This window comes from Zootoca vivipara, chromosome 4 (assembly GCF_963506605.1).
Source record: "Zootoca vivipara chromosome 4, rZooViv1.1, whole genome shotgun sequence".
NCBI lineage: Eukaryota > Metazoa > Chordata > Lepidosauria > Squamata > Lacertidae > Zootoca > Zootoca vivipara.
In genome coordinates, this window is record NC_083279.1 from 76,623,168 (window position 1) to 76,641,886 (window position 18,719).

Consider the following 18,719-nt stretch of genomic DNA (forward strand, 5'->3'; position numbering starts at 1 on the left):
TCTGCGCCTTCGAAATCCAGCTTGCACTTCTGGGAGTTCCCGGTCCACATACTGCTTAAGCCCGCCTTGTAGAATTTTAAGCATAACCTTGCTAGTATGTGAAACGAGTGCAATTGTGCGGTAGCGCATTCTTTGACACTGCCCTTCTTTGGGATTGGGATGTAAACTGATCTTCTCCAATCCTCTGGCCACTGCTGAGTTTTCCAAACTTGCTGGCATATTGAGTGTAGCACCTTAACAGCATCATCTTTTAAAATTTTAAATAGTTCAGCTGGAATTGTTTCAACTAGCCACAGTTAAAATGAACTGCAATTTAGGGTTTGGATAAGAAGCAAAACTGGAAGCAAAACCATTGTTTATCATTAGGTCCAAACCAGGCCAGCACATCATCATACTGAGATAGGATAATACAACCAGGCAATAAAGTGCAGGTACCTGGTCGCTGGTGAAAGAACCAGGCAATTTCTCTCCTACTGCTGCTTTCAGAGGCACTTTGCAAGGAGCAGATATTTTCACAAGGTACAGGCTGCCCGGTTGTGGACAAATTCTCTGGCTTTGTTTCTTTATAATTCTGATTTCTTGTAAATTTCTTGCATATTGAAGATTTGCTATTTTTGTTAAATCTGTTAAAGAAACAGATTGATTAAGTCCTAAAGAACATATTTAAATTTAAAATGGAAATTCCAACCATACACAGGAGGATAGTATTGTATTTTTTGACATTTCCATGTATAAATGTTAATCCAAAGAGTATCTGTAAAAGTTTTAAAGAAAAAAATTATTAAAAGAATGCTCACAACAATATCTAATACTAATTATTTACTGATAGACCATCACGTATGCCTTTATTTTTGCATTAAAGCAGGGATGAGGAATTTGGCCCCTCCAGATATTATTGTACAACTCCCTTATTACTGGCCATTAGCCAAGCTGGCTGGGGCTGAAAGGAGTTGGAGTCCATCTACATGTTAAATGCCACAGGTTCCCCATTCCTGCATTGGGGCCACCAAATTTAATGTTGCTGTTATTAAAGACAGATTTTAAAGACTGAAGTTTAATGACAAAATCTTCAACTGTATTTCATAACAGCATATTATTAAAAATCACATTGCAAGCTGACAAGTTGATACAAATATTAACTTCCCCCTTGGCTTCCATTTCCATGGAGAGGATCAGGTTTTAGTAATAGCTCTTTACCTTACAGCAGCAAAAGAGGAACTGGATACTGTTCCTCTCTAAAATTATTAGTTGAGGGAACAGAAATGCGTACTTCACACTAATCTCCAAAGATCTCTGCAATTTAGCCTGCATCTGTGCAGATCCAATATGTGAAACATCACATAGAAGGCAACCTTATCAGAATCCATTTGTGAATAAATTATCATAGTAATTAAACAAATGTTCACAAATACATGTGTACACACCTAAACATACCTGAATTTGTATCTCTGGATTCTGAATTCAGAGCCGATATTTGCATGGAATTATTATCTTCAAAGATATTGCCTTCTGTTTCAGTAGTGCTCTGGTTAACTTTTGTAAGACGAAGCTCTTCCATTCTATTAATACTTTTGTTGTCCATTAAGACAGATTCTTTGCTGTTACCTAGTTTATCCTCAGAAGCATTTGCTTTTGTTTTAAAAGGTGGTGCAAAGATTTTGGCAGGTTTCTTTGCTGTATTTTCTGCTTTCTTCCTTTCCTCAGTTAACGTCTTACTAAAATAAGTAAAAAAAGTAATATTGGTATATTTGAAGACTGCTTGGAAATAAGTTGCTGAGACCGTTCAGATTTTAATACTTTAACATTTTGGTCTTGAATAGATCCAGAACTTCTTGCCATTCTCTGTAGAACTGAAGAAAGTTTGTACTAACAAACACTAGCAAAAGTGAATCATCCCCCCCAAATTGATGTTTGACCTGACAGCTACAAGATAAGCATTGTTGGCTACTACCAGTACTGCACACCAATTTCATTTTGCTAGATGATTTAATTACATTAATAACCTGGAAAGGTGGACTTACTGTGATCTGGTCAGCCAAGCCTATATATAAAGCAGTCAGCCAGAAGGGACAGGGAACACACTGAATTCCAGACTTGTTGTTAGCCATAAACGCAAGATCAACATGAAGAGCCATGGAATAATTAACTTCAAAATATCAATTACTTTAAAAATTGCAAGGATAGAATAAAGGGGGAAAGTAACTTCAGAGTGGGAAAGGTAGGTCAGTGTCATGGGACTTCCTAGACTGCTCGGGTGACTCCTCAAACCCAATCCACAGAAGACCCACACTCCAGCAGCCAGGTTTGGCTTAAGGGCAGGGCTGTATGTTCCATCATTCTCATTCAGTGGAGGAGTGAAACGTACAAGCAAATGATATGACATAGCAGTGTGCCCCTCCAAGAAAGGAAAACCAGAATTATAGAGCCTGCTAGACAACCCTCTTCCTGAATGCTGTGTCCAGAAATCAAACCAAGGTTCAAGTAAGGATTCTGAGGTTTCTTCTCATACCTGCCTTGTGTACTATTGGATAGTTGGTTTTTAAACTTAGGTGAGATTCAGAAATAGTTACAGATAAAGCATAAGGAACCTGTGTCTGGAGAAAAGAAGTCCCACTATGTACACAGTTAAAGAGGTAACCTGATTTTTAAAAAAATCTATTTTCCTTACCTTAAAGGGCCACAGACCACTGGCTTTAAAGGAATATTGTAGGTGAACTTTTTTCTGTCATTCACTATACCTGAAGAAAAATGAAGCTATATATCAAAGCTACATTACATAATTTGTAAAAGAATAATGTAGAATTCTATGTTCATTATCATGATAATACACCTACAAAATCATGTTAATATATTTGCTTTTTGTTTGTTTGTTTGTTTGTTTATTTAAAAAAATTGATTTCTCGTGAAATTTCTCCCAAGGTATTTTAGATTTCTACATTTGTATGAACTGGTGAAAAATAAAATTTATTGAAATAGAAACTAACAGGTATTGTTTTCACATCCATATTAAAAATACTGGGGGAAATAGCATTGTTACTGGAACTCTATTCACTTCTCAAAAGCACTGTAAGAGTTAAATGCAAAGGCAGGAAGAGTCCCTGCACTTTTAATCATTGTGTAGAATAAGAAATTTCATCCATATGAAAACTGCACTTGCCAAAATTTCCAGGTCTACACACTTCTCTCTGCAGAAAGAAGTGTCATTCAATATTTATTTTACTGCATCAAGGGCACACAATGGTATTGTTTTAAATTCACCTGCCTATAATAAGCTGCAGGGGCCAATATGCAGCAGTGATCTGGTAAACTTCAATGATAAACTGCTTTATAATAGCTGGATTTATCAGCATGAAGCATCCGGAATAACTGAAATGTCGATTATAAATCTTAAGCAGCATTTGTATACCATGTACACACAGTAAGGGTTGTAATTTCATGAGGATGAGGTCAATGTGCAAAATAGGATTCTTACATTGACCTTGAGAAAATTTAAATATATGTTGAAATGTTTGAATTACAGAAGGCAAAGGAAAACTACAAATAGAATACTTCTGATTAACTGATGAAATCATGAAATATAAATATTACCCTCCGGATAACTTTTTGAAGGTTTCAAAGATGCTTTGTTGCGTTCTTCTGACCGCTCAAACTCAGGCAGCAATTTTCTTTTAATAGGAGGTTCACCTGAAAAGCAAATGTCATAGAGCATTTTAAAATATTTTAAAGGACCTAGCCCTTACTGATTCTGACTACATCACTGCAGTACATTCCTCAGAAAATTCTCAAGTGTAATTTGAACTCTCAAGCAATGCCTCTTGAATATTTTAGCAAATAAAAGTTTTTTTAAGTCCCTTGGTTACTCTAATCTGAAAAATTATTCCAGTGGTATTGGCGGTCATTGCCAAAAATATCATTCAATTGGTACTTTTTCATGGTTTTAGTGAATATGCTAGCCCTGGATTACTGGGATCTAAACTCCATGCTGGTTTTTTGATGCATATGTAAAACCTAATCTTCAAAATATTTTTTGAAGAGGTATGCAATGACTACTAATAACTTTTTCAAAATAGTTTAATTTTGCACAATTTGTATACGGCTTACTTGTAAGTTTGCATAAGAAATGTAAGACTGTTTCACATTAAACATCAAGGGAATGAAAAATTTATAGATTGCAGCCCTGATAGGCATACAAATCTCTTTCCCAATCCCCCATTTCCCTTGCAAAGCTTGTGTGGGGTTTGGGAAGCATTTATAGATGAGAATCAGTGAGTAGCATGGGGTTGTTCAGCACTTCTACAACTTCTCTGCAAATGCCCTTCCTCAAAGCTTTTTCTCTTAACAGCTAGAATCTAAAACTGGTAGTGATTCTACCTAGAAAGTAAATGAGGGTGGGAGAATTTGGAGAAAAGAATCACTAAGTATATGATTGGTTATGCACCCCTTTCTCCCACTAATCCTGGCTGACAAGTACCTTGACCCTATATTCTAACTGGGTGCACTTGCATGTCACTTTAACCCATTGTTAATGGTTTACTATGACCATGCATATTACTCCCATTTCACTCCTGTCCACCAGCGAGCAGGAGCAACTCTCAATGATCTTTGATTTAGCATCAAAACTAGGAATCATGGTTTGTTTCACTCTGAACAAGCCACAATCTAAAGCCAAGATATGGTGTTGGCTTGATGCTTGGGCCTGGAATCAAATCAAACACAATCCCAGTTTAGATTTAATGCTAAATCAAGGATCATACTAGGTTGCTCCCACTCACTATCAGGAAGCATCAAAGCAGGAGCAAACTGCATTCATGGCAACCCATTAACTGTGGCTTGCGGTAACACGCCAATGCTGCCAATATCTTGGCAAATCTGAGACTGAGACCATGGATTTTCTAAGATGTCTCGCTCCCTGCTAATTATTTTATTGTTCCCCTCTAATTCATTCAAACTAAACTAAACTGAGATCAATCACAGTGCAACTCAGTAAATGTACAGGAACAATTTTTTAAAAAAGAACGAAACAGCCACCTACCAAAAGTGTTTTCTTCTTTCATGTGCCTTTTTCCAGTTCTTGTATATGACAGAAAATTTTTATTTTTCTGTACTTCAAGTTCATCATCTTCCATGAAAGCTTTGGCACTTTCTGTAGCTTCTATTTCCAAGTAATTTTCTGGAGTTTGTGAGTAATGACGACAATGAGAATCCAGATTTCTTTCTGTTGCAGTACCACAATTTGCTGCACATTTAGTTTCGCTTTTACTCTGGCATGGTTGGGTTATCTTCAAAGCCTCAATTTCTTTTGAACATGTAAAGCTTTCTTCTAACTCTGCTATTTGTTTTTGCTTCTTAGTATGAGATGTGCACACAGGTATTTTAATGCTCAATGGGCTTTTTATCATCTTATTTTCATTAGGTGTACTTGTGGCTGAATGAAGTGCTTTATATTTCTTACGTGGTTTAGACTCTGAAATAACTTCATCCTGCTCTATGGCCTCTGTAGCAAGAACTTTTATAGGATCTTGCCCCACACTCTGTTGAGCATCAGAAAAGCTATCACTATTAACATCATCAAATTCTTTTAAGAGACCCATAACTTTCTGGAGAGCCTTTTGAGAAATTTGTACTTGTTTTCCACTTGCTGTGGCGAAGCCACAGGGAATATTTGCATTTGCTTGAGTGTTTGAAAGTCTTTTCCCTTGAGATACAAGTATTGTGTCTTTCTTTGGAGCTTCTTTGCTCCCAGCGGAAGATACTTCATCATAACTATAATCACAGTTAGAGACATGACTCGGGTGATCTGATGAATTATTTTCCATTTCAGAAAAAAGCAGCTTTGCTTTCTTTAATGACTCTTCAGATAACTGGACAGGTTTTCCACTAGCTGTGCTAAAAAACCCAGACTTATCAGTAATAAAATCTGACTTAATACACTTCTGTTTTTTGGAAGTCCATGTATCAGAATGCTTATCATTAATTTGAAAGCATAACTCAGGGTGAGTGTTCAAGGTCATAGATGTGTGCTCATCTGCACAGCACTCTTTGGCTCGAGAAAACTGGGGTGCAATTATATTTTCCACTGGAATGTTCTCTGCAGATGAGTAGTTATTAGAATCAATACACACTCCAGTGCCACAGGTATCAGAACAGCTTTCTAAATGGTCATGTTTATTTGTTTTAGATTGAGATTCCATGTTCTCTTTTACAGATTTATAGCAGTCTTCATGAAGCACTTGTCTGACTTTTTTTAATGCTTCCTGAGAAACTCCAACAGCTTTACCACTTGCTGTATTGAACGCAACTGGCTTAGCCTGCAAATGCTTTGACGTTGAAGTTGAAGTTTCACTGGCTGAATATTTCTGCAAGACGTTGGTACTGAACAATCTTAAGTCACATTTCTGCATCATGCTATTCTCATTTTTACAAGTTTCATCATAAGTGTGAACATTATTTTCAGCAAACACATTTTTTGATGGTGATGCTTCTTGAGAAATAAAAGTTAAATTCTCTGACACATAATTTTTCTTATGACATTCATCTGGTATATGGTTCAACAAAGAATGCTCACTCTTTAAATCAGAGGTACTAGCTTTTGAGGTGGTACTGCACATTAAGTTTGAGGAATCAAGGCTTTTATAATTGCCAGTATTTCTAGATGACAAGTCCTGAAAACCTTGCATTGCACTAATATCTGACCCTTCAACAGGCAAATGCTGATCAATAGCAGAATCAATAAATTCCATTTTTGAAATATTTTTGTATTTTGTACATGCCAGATTATTCTTCGTCAACAAGCCTTCATTCACTTTCTCCCCTCTAGTATGAGATACTAAATCTGATTCAGATGCATTCATCTCCGAAGAAAGTTCTTTAATAGTGTCAAGATCCTCAGTCTTCTTAATAGTGTTTGAGGACAAATCCGGAAGATCTTCAAAGTTACCTTCAGGATGCAGATATTCATGTTTTTCATTTCCTTCTTCAAATTCCTTGCTAACTTTGGTAATTTTCTCATTTCTTTTCTCCTTAATTATAGGTTTGATAAAATTACTAACCTCTTCCTCCATTTCTGGAAAAACAGTTTCATCTTCTGAAAGAAGATGCTTTGCTTTAGCTAATGATTCATTAGTAATTGTAATTTGCTTACCACTAGCCGTATGAAAACCCATTGCCATAATCTGCTTCTCTTTTCTGATATCAGAGATTTCTTGATGGTTGGACCTTTCAGTTTCACTTAAGTTAATATTCTCTTTTACAGAACTGACACCTCCCTTTTTGCTTTTAGGGCTTGTCTTCCCACTGGAAGTTGACATCGTCTCTAGTTCTTCTCTTGCACAGGAGGCAGCCAACAAATGAAGCTTTTTACTTTTCCCTGCAAATATGTTCCCATCCGCAACAGTGTGAAATCTCTGTAGAAAACAACCACTTTCTAGGTTGCTCACCTTTTCCTCCTGATTTAAATTACAGTTTTCTTTTCCATATGCATTATTCAAGGTGGATCTTTTTTCAGTTTTAGCAACTTCAGCTAAACATGTTAGATCCGACAAAGCTTCTTGCAAATTATAATTACACTGAGTTTCTTCACAGTTTACAAAGTGATGTGAGACTAATACACTTTGATTATTTTCAAAGGAAGACAGTTCATTTTCTGTCAGACAGACAGAGTATTTTTTAATAATTTTTAGGTTAACTTCTGTAGTGCTAGAAATCTGAACATTGCCTTCATTATAATTTACAATTTTTGACTTGCTCTCTATATTTTCTTTAACAAATTTAATTGTATCTTTTGTATTCTTTTTCATCAAATATTCAGCATTTACTTCTTTGACCCTCTGATGCAAATCAATCTCTCTCTCTTTCATGCAGTTGGGATTACTCCAGCTATTGTTGCACCTATTTGAACAATCGCGTAGCAATATTTTTTGGTGAGGGCTAAGCATTTCATTCACTCCATCCAGATCGCCGACTAATTTTGTGGTTTTCTTTATAGCATCAACATAAAAGCTAATCTCTTTGCCCCCAGATGCACTACAGCTCCCCAGATCAGACAAATTGAAATGTGATGGTGCTGAAACAATTGGGACAAAAATATTGTTCTGTTTTGTGCTTGAATTAATGGATGTAGCTTCTTCACTACTTTGTACCTGTATCTTAGATTTCTCAGCTGTGCCTATATGTTTATTGGGAGACAGATCATGGCCGCTTTGAACCTTTTCTTCAGAGCTTTTCTCAAAATCAGTTTCTTTCCAGACTTCAGCACATATATCATTTTTATCAAAGCTTCCACACATCTCATCAGCATTATTGAACACCATCGTCTTATGCTTTTTGAACTGTGTAAATTCAAATTGACTACCTGTTTCTTCTAGTATATTAGAAATTTCAGTAACTTCAGCTTCTTGGCTTGCTGTTAAATTTAGTTCTCCTTCAGGATGTTGATTACTAAGCACATTCTGGAAAGCAGAATTGGCACACTTGGGGAAAATAATTTGGGCACCATTCATCTGAATACCGAGCAGATCAGAAACGTGTGAAAAATTAGATGAATTTTCTGTCAGTTTGTTCATACCAAGTGAAGATATCTCAGCACTTCTCTGTGCATTTTCATTTGAAATATTTTGCATTCCTTTGCTAGGAAAATCTTCAATAAATTTATCTTCTATGTCTTTGAACAATAACTTGCCTTTTCTAATGTTGCAATCAGACAGTGCTATCTGTTTATTGGATGCTGTTCTGAAGCCACCAAACTTTTCAGTTCTGCTATGACTTATACCTCCTAACCAGCTCTGCTCACTATCTTCAGCATTTCCTGCTAAGTTTACTCGTAGATGCTGGCTTGGATCTAACTTTTTCTCCAATGCTATAAGCTTAAAAGATTCATCTATAGTAGGTTTTGGTGTTTCCTTTGATTGAGACCCAAGTTCAGCCACCTGAGTGCCACTTGCCAAAAACTTTTGTGTAGCTGATTCCAAGATTGCTTGTTTGTTTCCAGCTTTTGATGCATGTATTCCCAATGTAGATTTCTCCATTACCTCTTCTTGCAATGAACTGAAACATGCAAGACTGATACACCTTCCACCATTCTCTCTTTGTAAATTTATCTTGTGACCAGTTGAATGGGACATGCTTTCACTTGACTCTGTTTCTTGATTAGCAGATATATTACTAGAAGGCATAATTGTTCCTTTTCTGTTGTCTGTCTGTTGAAGTATTGACAACTGATCTGTAAAATTACTTTCTGTGTAATTGAGTGGCACTTCATTGGAAATGTTACTAAGAATGCATTTTTTATCAGACTCTATTTGCTGTTTCTCTTCAAGTACGTGCTTGTTCGCGTGGATAATGTCTTCCTTTTGTTCTGTAAGAAATTGAACCATGATAGTAATGTTAGTTGGAATGGCACCATTATTTTTACAAAACATTCTCTCTCACACCAGCTTTTGGGTTTAGTCTAGTGTACTAAATCCATTTTCAGAATGTCTTGTAACCAGGAAGCATGCTGCAGCTAATACTTTGTGCTTTTGCATTAAATATTGTTGTTATCTAAGGAATTACTAAATACTTTATCTCTGCATTTGAGACATTTAATGTTTTTTTCCCTTTTTTAAACAACTCTTCTAACTTTTGACATAATAAATTACCAAGAAAATGGCTCTGCTTAGCAGTTTATTTAACCTGTGTTTTTTTATCAGCTGTGATTGCTGAACAAAATGCACACTTTTACTTTCTGACTACAAGGCCACTTCAAGAAATCAAGTCAAAAGACCTAATACAGTGGTGTCCCGCAAGACGTAATTAATTCGTTCTGTGAGTCGCTTTGTATTGTGAAAATTTCGTCTTGCGGTTTTCCAATGTAAACAAAGCAAAGCCAAAAAAATGCAAAAAAAAATGTCTTGCAAAGCACGGCCATAGAAAAAATTGTCTTGCAAGTGAACAAAAAGATCGCAAAGCGCTTTCGTCTTGCGAGTTTTTCGTTGCGTGAGGCATTCGTCTTGCGAGGTACCACTGTATAACAAAAACATTTTTTCCAATAATAAAGGAGTCACTACTAGTTATGGAAGTTAACTTTAAAGTTGCAGCCACATGGCCTTGCAATGGAATGTCCAGGAAAAAAAGGGAGCTGCTTTAGGCTGCAGTTGCAAATCATCATGAGCTCCAACCTGCTTCTTTTTCCCCACTGGAACCTTTCAAATTGTAAGACTGTCTTCCCTCACCTTATTATAACTCACCACCCTTTTCCGTGCTGCCTTCCTTTTTCTCCTTCCCTCAGCATGTGTCTCTTCCCCACTCATGTTCTTTTCATGCAGCATTTGCTACCACTTATGTGAGAATCCCATATACTTGCCATGCTAAACAATTAACTTTAGCAATATATAACCCACATATGCAAATATATTGATTTAGTGGGCCTTTTCAATAGAGTGAACATGACTGTCTAGTTCATAGCAAAAACATAGCTATAATAAGGACAGGTATGGAGGTTTAAGATTCTGATCTTTAAAAATCACAAGGTGAAAAAACAAAAATGTACCTTCATTTCTTATGACTGTTGCAGAAATTTCAGAGTCGTGAGATTTTAAATCTGTACAAGTTGGCACAAGGCAAGCAGAAGAGCCACCTCTCTTTGTGGTTCCTTCTTCTTGGTGAACTGGGGTATTGTTTATTGTATAAATAAATTTTTTAGGTCGCTTTTTCAAACCAGAAAGTGAGGTCATACTTTTCAACCCAGACCTTGTAAGTCCACTAACATCACCAGCAGCTTGGGTAGAAACACTACCTAGAAGATCATAGGTTGTTTTACAATTTTCTCGTGAGTAATTACAGCAACTATTAACAGCTTCTGTAAAGGTTGTGTTTTCCGTTACGAAGGAGCTACTGTCTGAAACATTTATGACAGATGCCAACTCAGCCTCACAATCTTTCACCAGCATTGGGCTCTTATTGCTCATAATCGCATCAGGCAATGGAGAGTTTTCAAGCGGTGGTATTATTTCCAGAGAACTGGTGTTTAGCAGCTTGTTACCTTTTATTAGGCATGATGTGTTTTGAATAGACGATTCTAGCATTTCAGTGCTAGCACACTCTTTGCCAACAGGTAGTTGCCTATCTTCAGAACGCTTCTTGATATGTGACATAGGAGATGAATCAGAACAGTGTGAGGACGTTTTTTCAAGCTGTGTCATGTCAAGTTCAGATAAGTCCAGCTGAGACCATGAGCAAAGCAAAGATGATGGTATTTCCTCTTCTTTCGGTATGCTATTCTGATTCACAGAGTGTTTTTGCATTCCATTATTTGGAATAGTCTGCAGGAGACATTTGGCAGAATTTCCATATTTTGTTATAATTTTGTCTTCATCAGTTTCTTGGTATTCACATTTTGCTTTATCAGAGCATGTCTTACTTTCCTTGACTCTTTTTGGTTTTCTTAGAAAGGCTTTGCTGCTTGCAAGGCATACAGAAAGATCATTTTCTGTTCCATCATGCGTATCTTCATCCATTGGTACATTTGGTAGCATATAATCTTCTCCTAATTTACTGGGGGAAATGTTCTTACCAAAGGATCCAGCTAATAACCTTTCAAAATCTGTAAATAAAAAACCATGAACATGAGAAAGCAATATTTTATGGACTCTAATTCCACATTTCATTTATAACATGTATACCAATATATGTATCAAATGATTTATTTTGAAGCAGTATTAGAACTGGATTAGTGCAGATGTGCATATTAAACACACATATACTGTACACACACTCTATGACCCAAAGAACTGCAAAATTATTTCTGTGAACATATTGGGAGTTTAGACTTATTTTTCTCAAACAGTAGTCCCCTATTGCACTTTACAAACTGCTTTTGAAACTTAGGGGAATTTGAAAAAGCAGGAAGCAATAACATTTCATTGGGATAGTACAAACCCTTTGTATGAGTGGAGAGGCGCCTACAAGCCATTCTTATCTTCCCTCTGGGTGGAAAGAACTGAATCTTTAATTTTGTTATTTTCATTATTTATTTAATAATATATGTGATATGCATGCATAGGTATTTGTATTAAGTTTTAGTGGACTTTTATTTCAGTGAGTTGTCATAGTTGTTCCTGTCTCAGTGGGTACAGTGTAGTTAAATGGTTAGACATATTCTAGAACTACCCAAGTAATAAAATACAAATAGTTATTAAACAGTAAAAAATAGTAATCAACCAATGCTCACTGTGGATTTTGCTGTCAGTTTCTGCACATACATCTTCTGTTCCTGATGTGGACTGCACATGCATACTATCTGTCTTGGGACTTCTACCGTATTTGGAGATGAGACTATGCATGACCTGAACACAAAAAGGGGATATTAACATATATAAATTACAAATTTGCTGTGGACATGAAGGTTATTCCAAAAGTTGCCTATTTTGACATATTCTAACCCTTAAAGCCACTCACCAACTCAATTCTTTCATTATGTTGCTTTGTTCCAGAAACTGAATCATTTCCTCTAGCTGAAATATCAAATATAAGTAATTTGTAATCAATTATGCAACTCATTAGAGTTCACTGATATGATCTTAACATAAAAACTCAGTTCCCTAGCACAGCATTTAATATGAGGGAAATTAAACAGCAAAGTATTTTTTGACATAGTCACATTGCTATCATTACCTATTATGACTGTTGGAGAAAGTGTAGGAGGTGTTGCTAATGCACTTGACCAAGTCATCTCAGGATCAGCTTCTGCTCCTAAGCTTTCAAAAACACATTTTGGTGTCTGAACCTAAAATATATAAAAAATGTTCTTTTTTATTAAAAAAAACAAAAACTGAAATAACTTCATTTCAACAGCTAGAAAATTAGAGAAAAAGGGAAGTACCTCAAAAATCTTGGGTGTATGCAGCAAACTTCCATTTAGCACTGAAAAACATTAAGTATGATGATGTTAGCCATCATCACGTGAAAACAACCAATGGAATATTTATACAGTAAGCCACTATTTTCAAAGTTCAAAGCAGTGAACAAAATATTTTTAAACAACTCACTTATTTGGTGGAGGGGGCAAAAGAGTGGACATTACCATATTATAGCAATAAATCCAAGTCTTCACATTTCTATATCTTTCATTTAAAAATTCTCACCTGCTTCTGCTTTGTTCTGACCCAATTCTTTTATAGGAGAAACAAATGGCACAGATTTATTTGGTTCACTAAATATCATTGGAGTTGATGCAAATTGGTTTTTTGCTGGCAGCTTCCTCTGTGGTGTTTTAAAATTACTTTGGTCCAGGTCACTAGTTTTAGGTTCAGGTTCTTCTGGTCTTTTTGAGTTATACAGTGGAGCTTCTGAACTGAGTTCTTCAAACCAGTTGATACTTATTGGTCCTAAATCTAAGAAAAGGAAAGTATTATGCAGGATACCATGCCCTAGAGGTTATAACCCTACTTGTAAGAAAAAGTAACTATGGAATGACCATGTACCATTATTTTGAACTTGTCAAAAAAGTGGAGGTACAGCCTGAGACAGTATTATGCAACTAATTCTCAACCCCCACTTTGCAGGAAAATAGCCTCTCCCCACAATCTCAGGCCTGCCAGCACAATCCTGTGAATTTTTGGCTTCTCATATGTCTTACCCAAGATACTGTCAGCATAAAGTAGCCAGGACAGGACAAAGGCAGGCAGGAAAAGTTGAAGAAGCAAACCTCCTACTTATTCCAGCTGCTGATTAGGTGGAAAGATAGGGGTCTACTAGCTCAAAATTTAACATGCAACCTAGATTGAAAGAGAATTCCTTCATACTCATCAGTACAGTGGTACCTCAATTACAGACGCTTCAGGTTACAGACTCCGCTAACCCTGAAATAGTACCTTGGGTTAAGAACTTTGCTTCAGGATGAGAACACAAATTGTGCGGCAGCAGCGCAAGGCCCCATTAGCTAAAGTGGTACCTCAGGTTAAGAACAGTTTCAGGTTAAGAACAGACCTCCAGAACGAATTAAGTTCTTAACCCAAAGGAGCACTGTATCCCTCTCTTCGTCTGCCCAATATGAGGAAATCCCCACTCCCCTGTAGCCCCACATGACACAGATACAGTATTCAGTAAGTCCTTTTGGGGTAAGGAGTTAAGAGAGTAGGGGAAAGATTGGTTGCATGAGCAGCCTTCCACTTGTGCTTCTGTTGCGGGAAAAGCTCTAATCAAGCCCATAACTTATTGAAGAGATTGGCTTACAGCACCATAATAAATGTCTGAGGTTTATAAATTTAAGTAGTACCTGATTCACTGTGTTGCGCTTTGAATATTTCAAAGAAAGATGGCTTCTTTGGAGATGTGGTAACATTTTTCTTATCCATAACATCACTGGTGTTGTTAAATAAACCTGCAAAACAGTATTACAATATTCTCAAAATCTGTATCATATTTGCAATGAATTCTACTTCTTTGTGTTTGGCTTCAAGTATTATCTGATAACACACAACCAATGCAGCGTTTGCAATAAAAATATTTATGTATTGCTCAACTTTTTGATTGGCATCAGTTCCACTATATATATAACCTAAAAAGACTATGTTGAATTAAAACAAGAAAATTGGCATTCAGGTCCTTAACCTGAGGTACAGTACTACTTCCGGGTTAGCGGAGTCTGTAACTTGAAGTAATTGTAACCCAATGTGTTTGTAACCCGAGGTACCACTGTAATGCTAAATATTTGGTAGCTACTTCAATTTGCAGTCAGATCTGACTTCATGGGAGGAAGAAATGTTGTCCAGACAAATAATGATGAGTAGGAAGCCAAGAACAAACCTTGGCTACAGCTCATGATTTGTCTGGAGCAAGACAAGCTGTGAGCCCAGGGTCAGACTTAATGCCAAACTAAACCATGGCTTAGGTCCTCATAGTGCAGCAGCAAGGGGACCAAGAGAAGAGCACAGTGACTACAATTTGGGTCTGACTTACTTGCAAACCTGAGCCATTGTGGCTTGAGGAAGAATTTCACACAAAACTTATATGAATGGAGCTGTCTATGGAGGCGCAGGTCAATTGTGTGTCCAGGGCAGCTGTCTACCAGCTCCATCTGGTACGCAGGCTAAGACCCTACCTGCCCACAGACTGTCTCACCAGAGTGGTGCATGCTCCTGTTATCTCCCGCTTGGACTGCTGCAATGTGCTCACCTTTGAAGGTGACTTGGAAACTGCAATTAATTCAGAATGTGGCAGCTAGACTGGTGACTGGTAGTGGCCGCTGGGACCATATAACTAAAGGATCTTCATTGGCTCCCAGTGCATTTCCGAACACAATTCAAAGTGTCAGTGCTGACCTTTCAAGCCCTAAATGGCGTCGGCCTAGTATACCTGAAGGAGTGCCACCACCCCCATCACTCAGCCCGGACACTGAGGTCCTCCTCTGAGGGTCTTCTGTTGGTTTGCTCACTGAGAGAAGCAAAGTTACAGGGAACCAGGCAGAGGGCCTTCTCGGTAGTAGCGCCTGCTCCGTGGAACGCCCTCCTCTCAGATGACAACTATATGACATTTAGAAGACATCTGAAGGCAGCCTTGTTTAGGGACATTTTTAATGTTTCATGCTTTATCATGTTTTTACTATTCTTCTGGGAGCCACCCAGAATGGCTGGGGAAACCCAACCAGATGGTGGGGTATAAATGTTGTTGTTGTTGTTGTTGTTGTTGTTGTTGTATCATCATCATCAGCTACCATAATCCCTTCACGTTAGAAAAGTGCATAGAAACAAATCTGATCATGCTACAGTAAAACACTTTTGATTTAATTCAAAGTGTTATATTAGAAGACTGTTTTACAGTACTATAGGAATAAATATTCTTCTTGCATTTTAATTTTTAAATCAGGATTCTTTGTGGGACTGTCACAAGTTTCTAAAGTTCAACTGCACGTCAAGAAATGACACATTTAAAAAAAAGACGGGGAAACAAAATTTCTCTTTGCAGAAGCCATGTTTATTCTTGCTCAGCAAGAACATATTTGAAACAAATTGTCTGGAAGTTATGTTACATTATTTCAAATACAAAAAAACTGTTCTTATGCATTTGTGGAAAATGGGTAACCTTAGCATGTCCACACGTGAACCACTGATTATATAAAAGGCTTCTAAAACAAAATTAGTGTACATAGAAGCAACAATGAATTGTGTTTTGTGTTTTGTTTTTTTAAAAGACATACAATGTGTAGAGGATAGGTATTTTCACAATGGAAGGCAGTAAGCAGTGATCTCACAAGAATGTATTGCGACTATTTAATTCATTCATAAATTATCAGGAGTTACAGATAATAAGTGAAACAGTCAAACTTGAGGATGACAGCAAACTATTAAGAGTTCTTAAAAAGCACATCTTTAAACTGGGCAAAATGCAATTGGTTGTAAAATTGATAAAATGTATGGATTTGAATTTTCTTCAATAAAAATAATTTAAGAAAGAAAGAAACTGGGCAAACTGGCAACAGAATGCCCAAGGAAGATTCAATGCAAGTGTAAATGTATGCACATTGGGACAAATCCCAAACATATAAATTGATATGATCCCAATTGGCTGTTGAAACTGAAAAGGATACAGTACAGTATATGGAACTGCTGTAGAAGAGGGCGACTAAAATGATCAATGAGCTGGGGCTTCCTCCTCTTAAAAATATTAAAGCTAAAGTTGGACTGATTTCCAAAAATTACGTTTCATCACACTGTCCAAGGCATACAGCACACATACATTTACCTGGAAGTGCTGGCCACATGACCTGGAAGCTGTACGCGAGATGAGCGCCGCAACCCCCCAGTCGGTCACGACTGGACCTAATGGTCAGGGGTCCCTTTACCTTTACCCTACCCTCATCCAAAATAATAATAATAATACACACCTTTGTAGGGCTCACAAGTATGTATAAAGGTATAAATGTATAAAGGTACAGGTTCCAGGTCATGTGGCCAGCATGACAAAGCCGCTTCTGGCAAACCAGAGCAGCACATGGAAACGCCGTTTACCTTCCCGCTGTAGCGGTTCCTATTTATCTACTTGCATTTTGATGTGCTTTCGAACTGCTAGGTTAGCAGGACACAAGTATGTATACATACCTCTAATTGGCCTATGCCTCAATTAGTTCAATAGAACTGAGTAAGCATGTTTAGGATTGCACTTAACAACCAAATTGCATGGGTGGGTGCAGCCAAAAACGAACTGCCCAAGAGTGACTCTCTTTGATCCTCCCTCCCATGGTGATGCAGTGGCAGAACAACTGCAGAGGGTCCCTGGCATTTGCAGGTAGGACTGGGAATGTCCCCCTGGAGAGCTGCTGCCAGTTACTGTGAACAACACTGAGCTAGATGGATCAATAGTCAGAACAATGCTGTTCCTACTTTCTTAAGTAAAGCCCCCTGGACCATGGGCTTTTTAAAGGAGGTAGCCGAGCTTTTAGGAGGAGATCACAGGTAAAAACACCCCCCCCCCAAAGGAGGACATTATGAGGAGCGAGCTTTCCTTAGAGGGGCAGGCATCTGAGGGAGGCAGCAGAACCTCATTTGAGTACTTCAATAATTTTGGTGGATCTAAGCGGGGGTGCAGCTCCCCTTCCTGCCCCCCCCCGGCTACGTCCATGCCCTCCCAGGTCCAGCCCCAGACATTTTGCTGCCTACCCAAGTCTGGCCAAACTACATGGCACCCGATGCACAAAACCCCACAAGCGTCCAAATAAATCCCTTGGGAGCGAATATACAACAACCATATATGAAAAGGTCATGCTTCGCTGGCCCTTCATTGGACCTCAAATGTCGCCCTTCCTCAAGACTTCGTCCCCGCTTGTCTAAGGGCTTTTTCAGGGGGTGGAAGAGAGCAAAGAGGGCAACAACCGCCTCAGGCAGCCGGCGGAAAGAAGAGCATGGAAAGCTCATATTAGCCACGGAAAGGAGATAAACTGCCGCGAGTCACGTCACCCCAGAAGGGAGTCGAAAGACTGACCGGTCTCCATAGCTGCGCCTCAGCAGCAGTAGCGGCGCCACTTCCTCGAAATACGAAATCTGCCGCCAAGTCTCAGCGACGCAAGCGCATATGTGGAAATGGCGCGCGTTTGCTTCTCTTCCCCCTCCTCCTCCCAGTTGGTTCAATCCTGTCGCCCCGGCGGACGTTCCTTCCTGAACTGCAGCGCCACAGGCGAGAGGAGGCGGTTCCCTGCGAGGGAAGCGGCCGTACCACTTCCTGTTCTGGGGGGAGGGGTTGAGCGGCCTGGAAAGTGGGTGGATTGCGGTGGTTCGTCGCCGCCGCTCTCAAAAATCATGGGGAATGTAGTTCTGCGAGGGTTGAGGGCTGCCTTGCTCAAAAGAATGGGTTTTTCTTTTAATACAAGGGGCTAAAACCACCAATTCATGTTCGCAGCATAAAGCCCTTTCACAGCTTGTATTGTACAGCTAATTACAATGTCTTTTACGACGTTCAGTGAGCACCTAAAAAAATGCACCTAACCACTAATAACTTCTTTCAATTCCCTTATAATTTCTGGAGACACCGTTGATGGAATCTTTCGAGGAGTTGGACAGGCCAGGCGTTTATAAGCGGTCCATGTTTCACAAACATACAGTAAGGTTGATAGTTGTAAACAAGCATTTTGGTTTCCCTTCGAATGTCCCGGTCCTCAAACACTGTGCTTCAAACGGGAGAAAGCTGCACTGGCAGAGCTCAGGCGATGCTGGATACGATTGATCACCGAAGAATTATTTGGGTTTGTTTTT

The 18,719-nt window shown here is 38.3% G+C and overlaps 1 protein-coding gene across 1 annotated transcript in view; it reads right to left on the reverse strand.

The window, feature by feature from the left end:
- BRCA2 (BRCA2 DNA repair associated) overlaps window positions 1–18,719 on the reverse strand; it is a 33,345-nt gene extending 14,626 nt beyond the window's left edge. The window contains exons 1-13 of the mRNA XM_035115190.2: window positions 17,953–18,719; window positions 14,252–14,356; window positions 13,119–13,367; window positions 12,857–12,897; window positions 12,649–12,760; window positions 12,433–12,488; window positions 12,206–12,320; window positions 10,526–11,578; window positions 5,033–9,352; window positions 3,589–3,684; window positions 2,669–2,738; window positions 1,435–1,715; window positions 436–623 (exon numbers count right to left, since the gene is read on the reverse strand). Coding sequence (XP_034971081.2) covers window positions 436–623; window positions 1,435–1,715; window positions 2,669–2,738; window positions 3,589–3,684; window positions 5,033–9,352; window positions 10,526–11,578; window positions 12,206–12,320; window positions 12,433–12,488; window positions 12,649–12,760; window positions 12,857–12,897; window positions 13,119–13,367; window positions 14,252–14,356; window positions 17,953–17,962 — 6,696 coding nt within the window. The 5' untranslated portion in view covers window positions 17,963–18,719. The remainder of the gene's footprint in view (window positions 1–435; window positions 624–1,434; window positions 1,716–2,668; window positions 2,739–3,588; window positions 3,685–5,032; window positions 9,353–10,525; window positions 11,579–12,205; window positions 12,321–12,432; window positions 12,489–12,648; window positions 12,761–12,856; window positions 12,898–13,118; window positions 13,368–14,251; window positions 14,357–17,952) is intronic.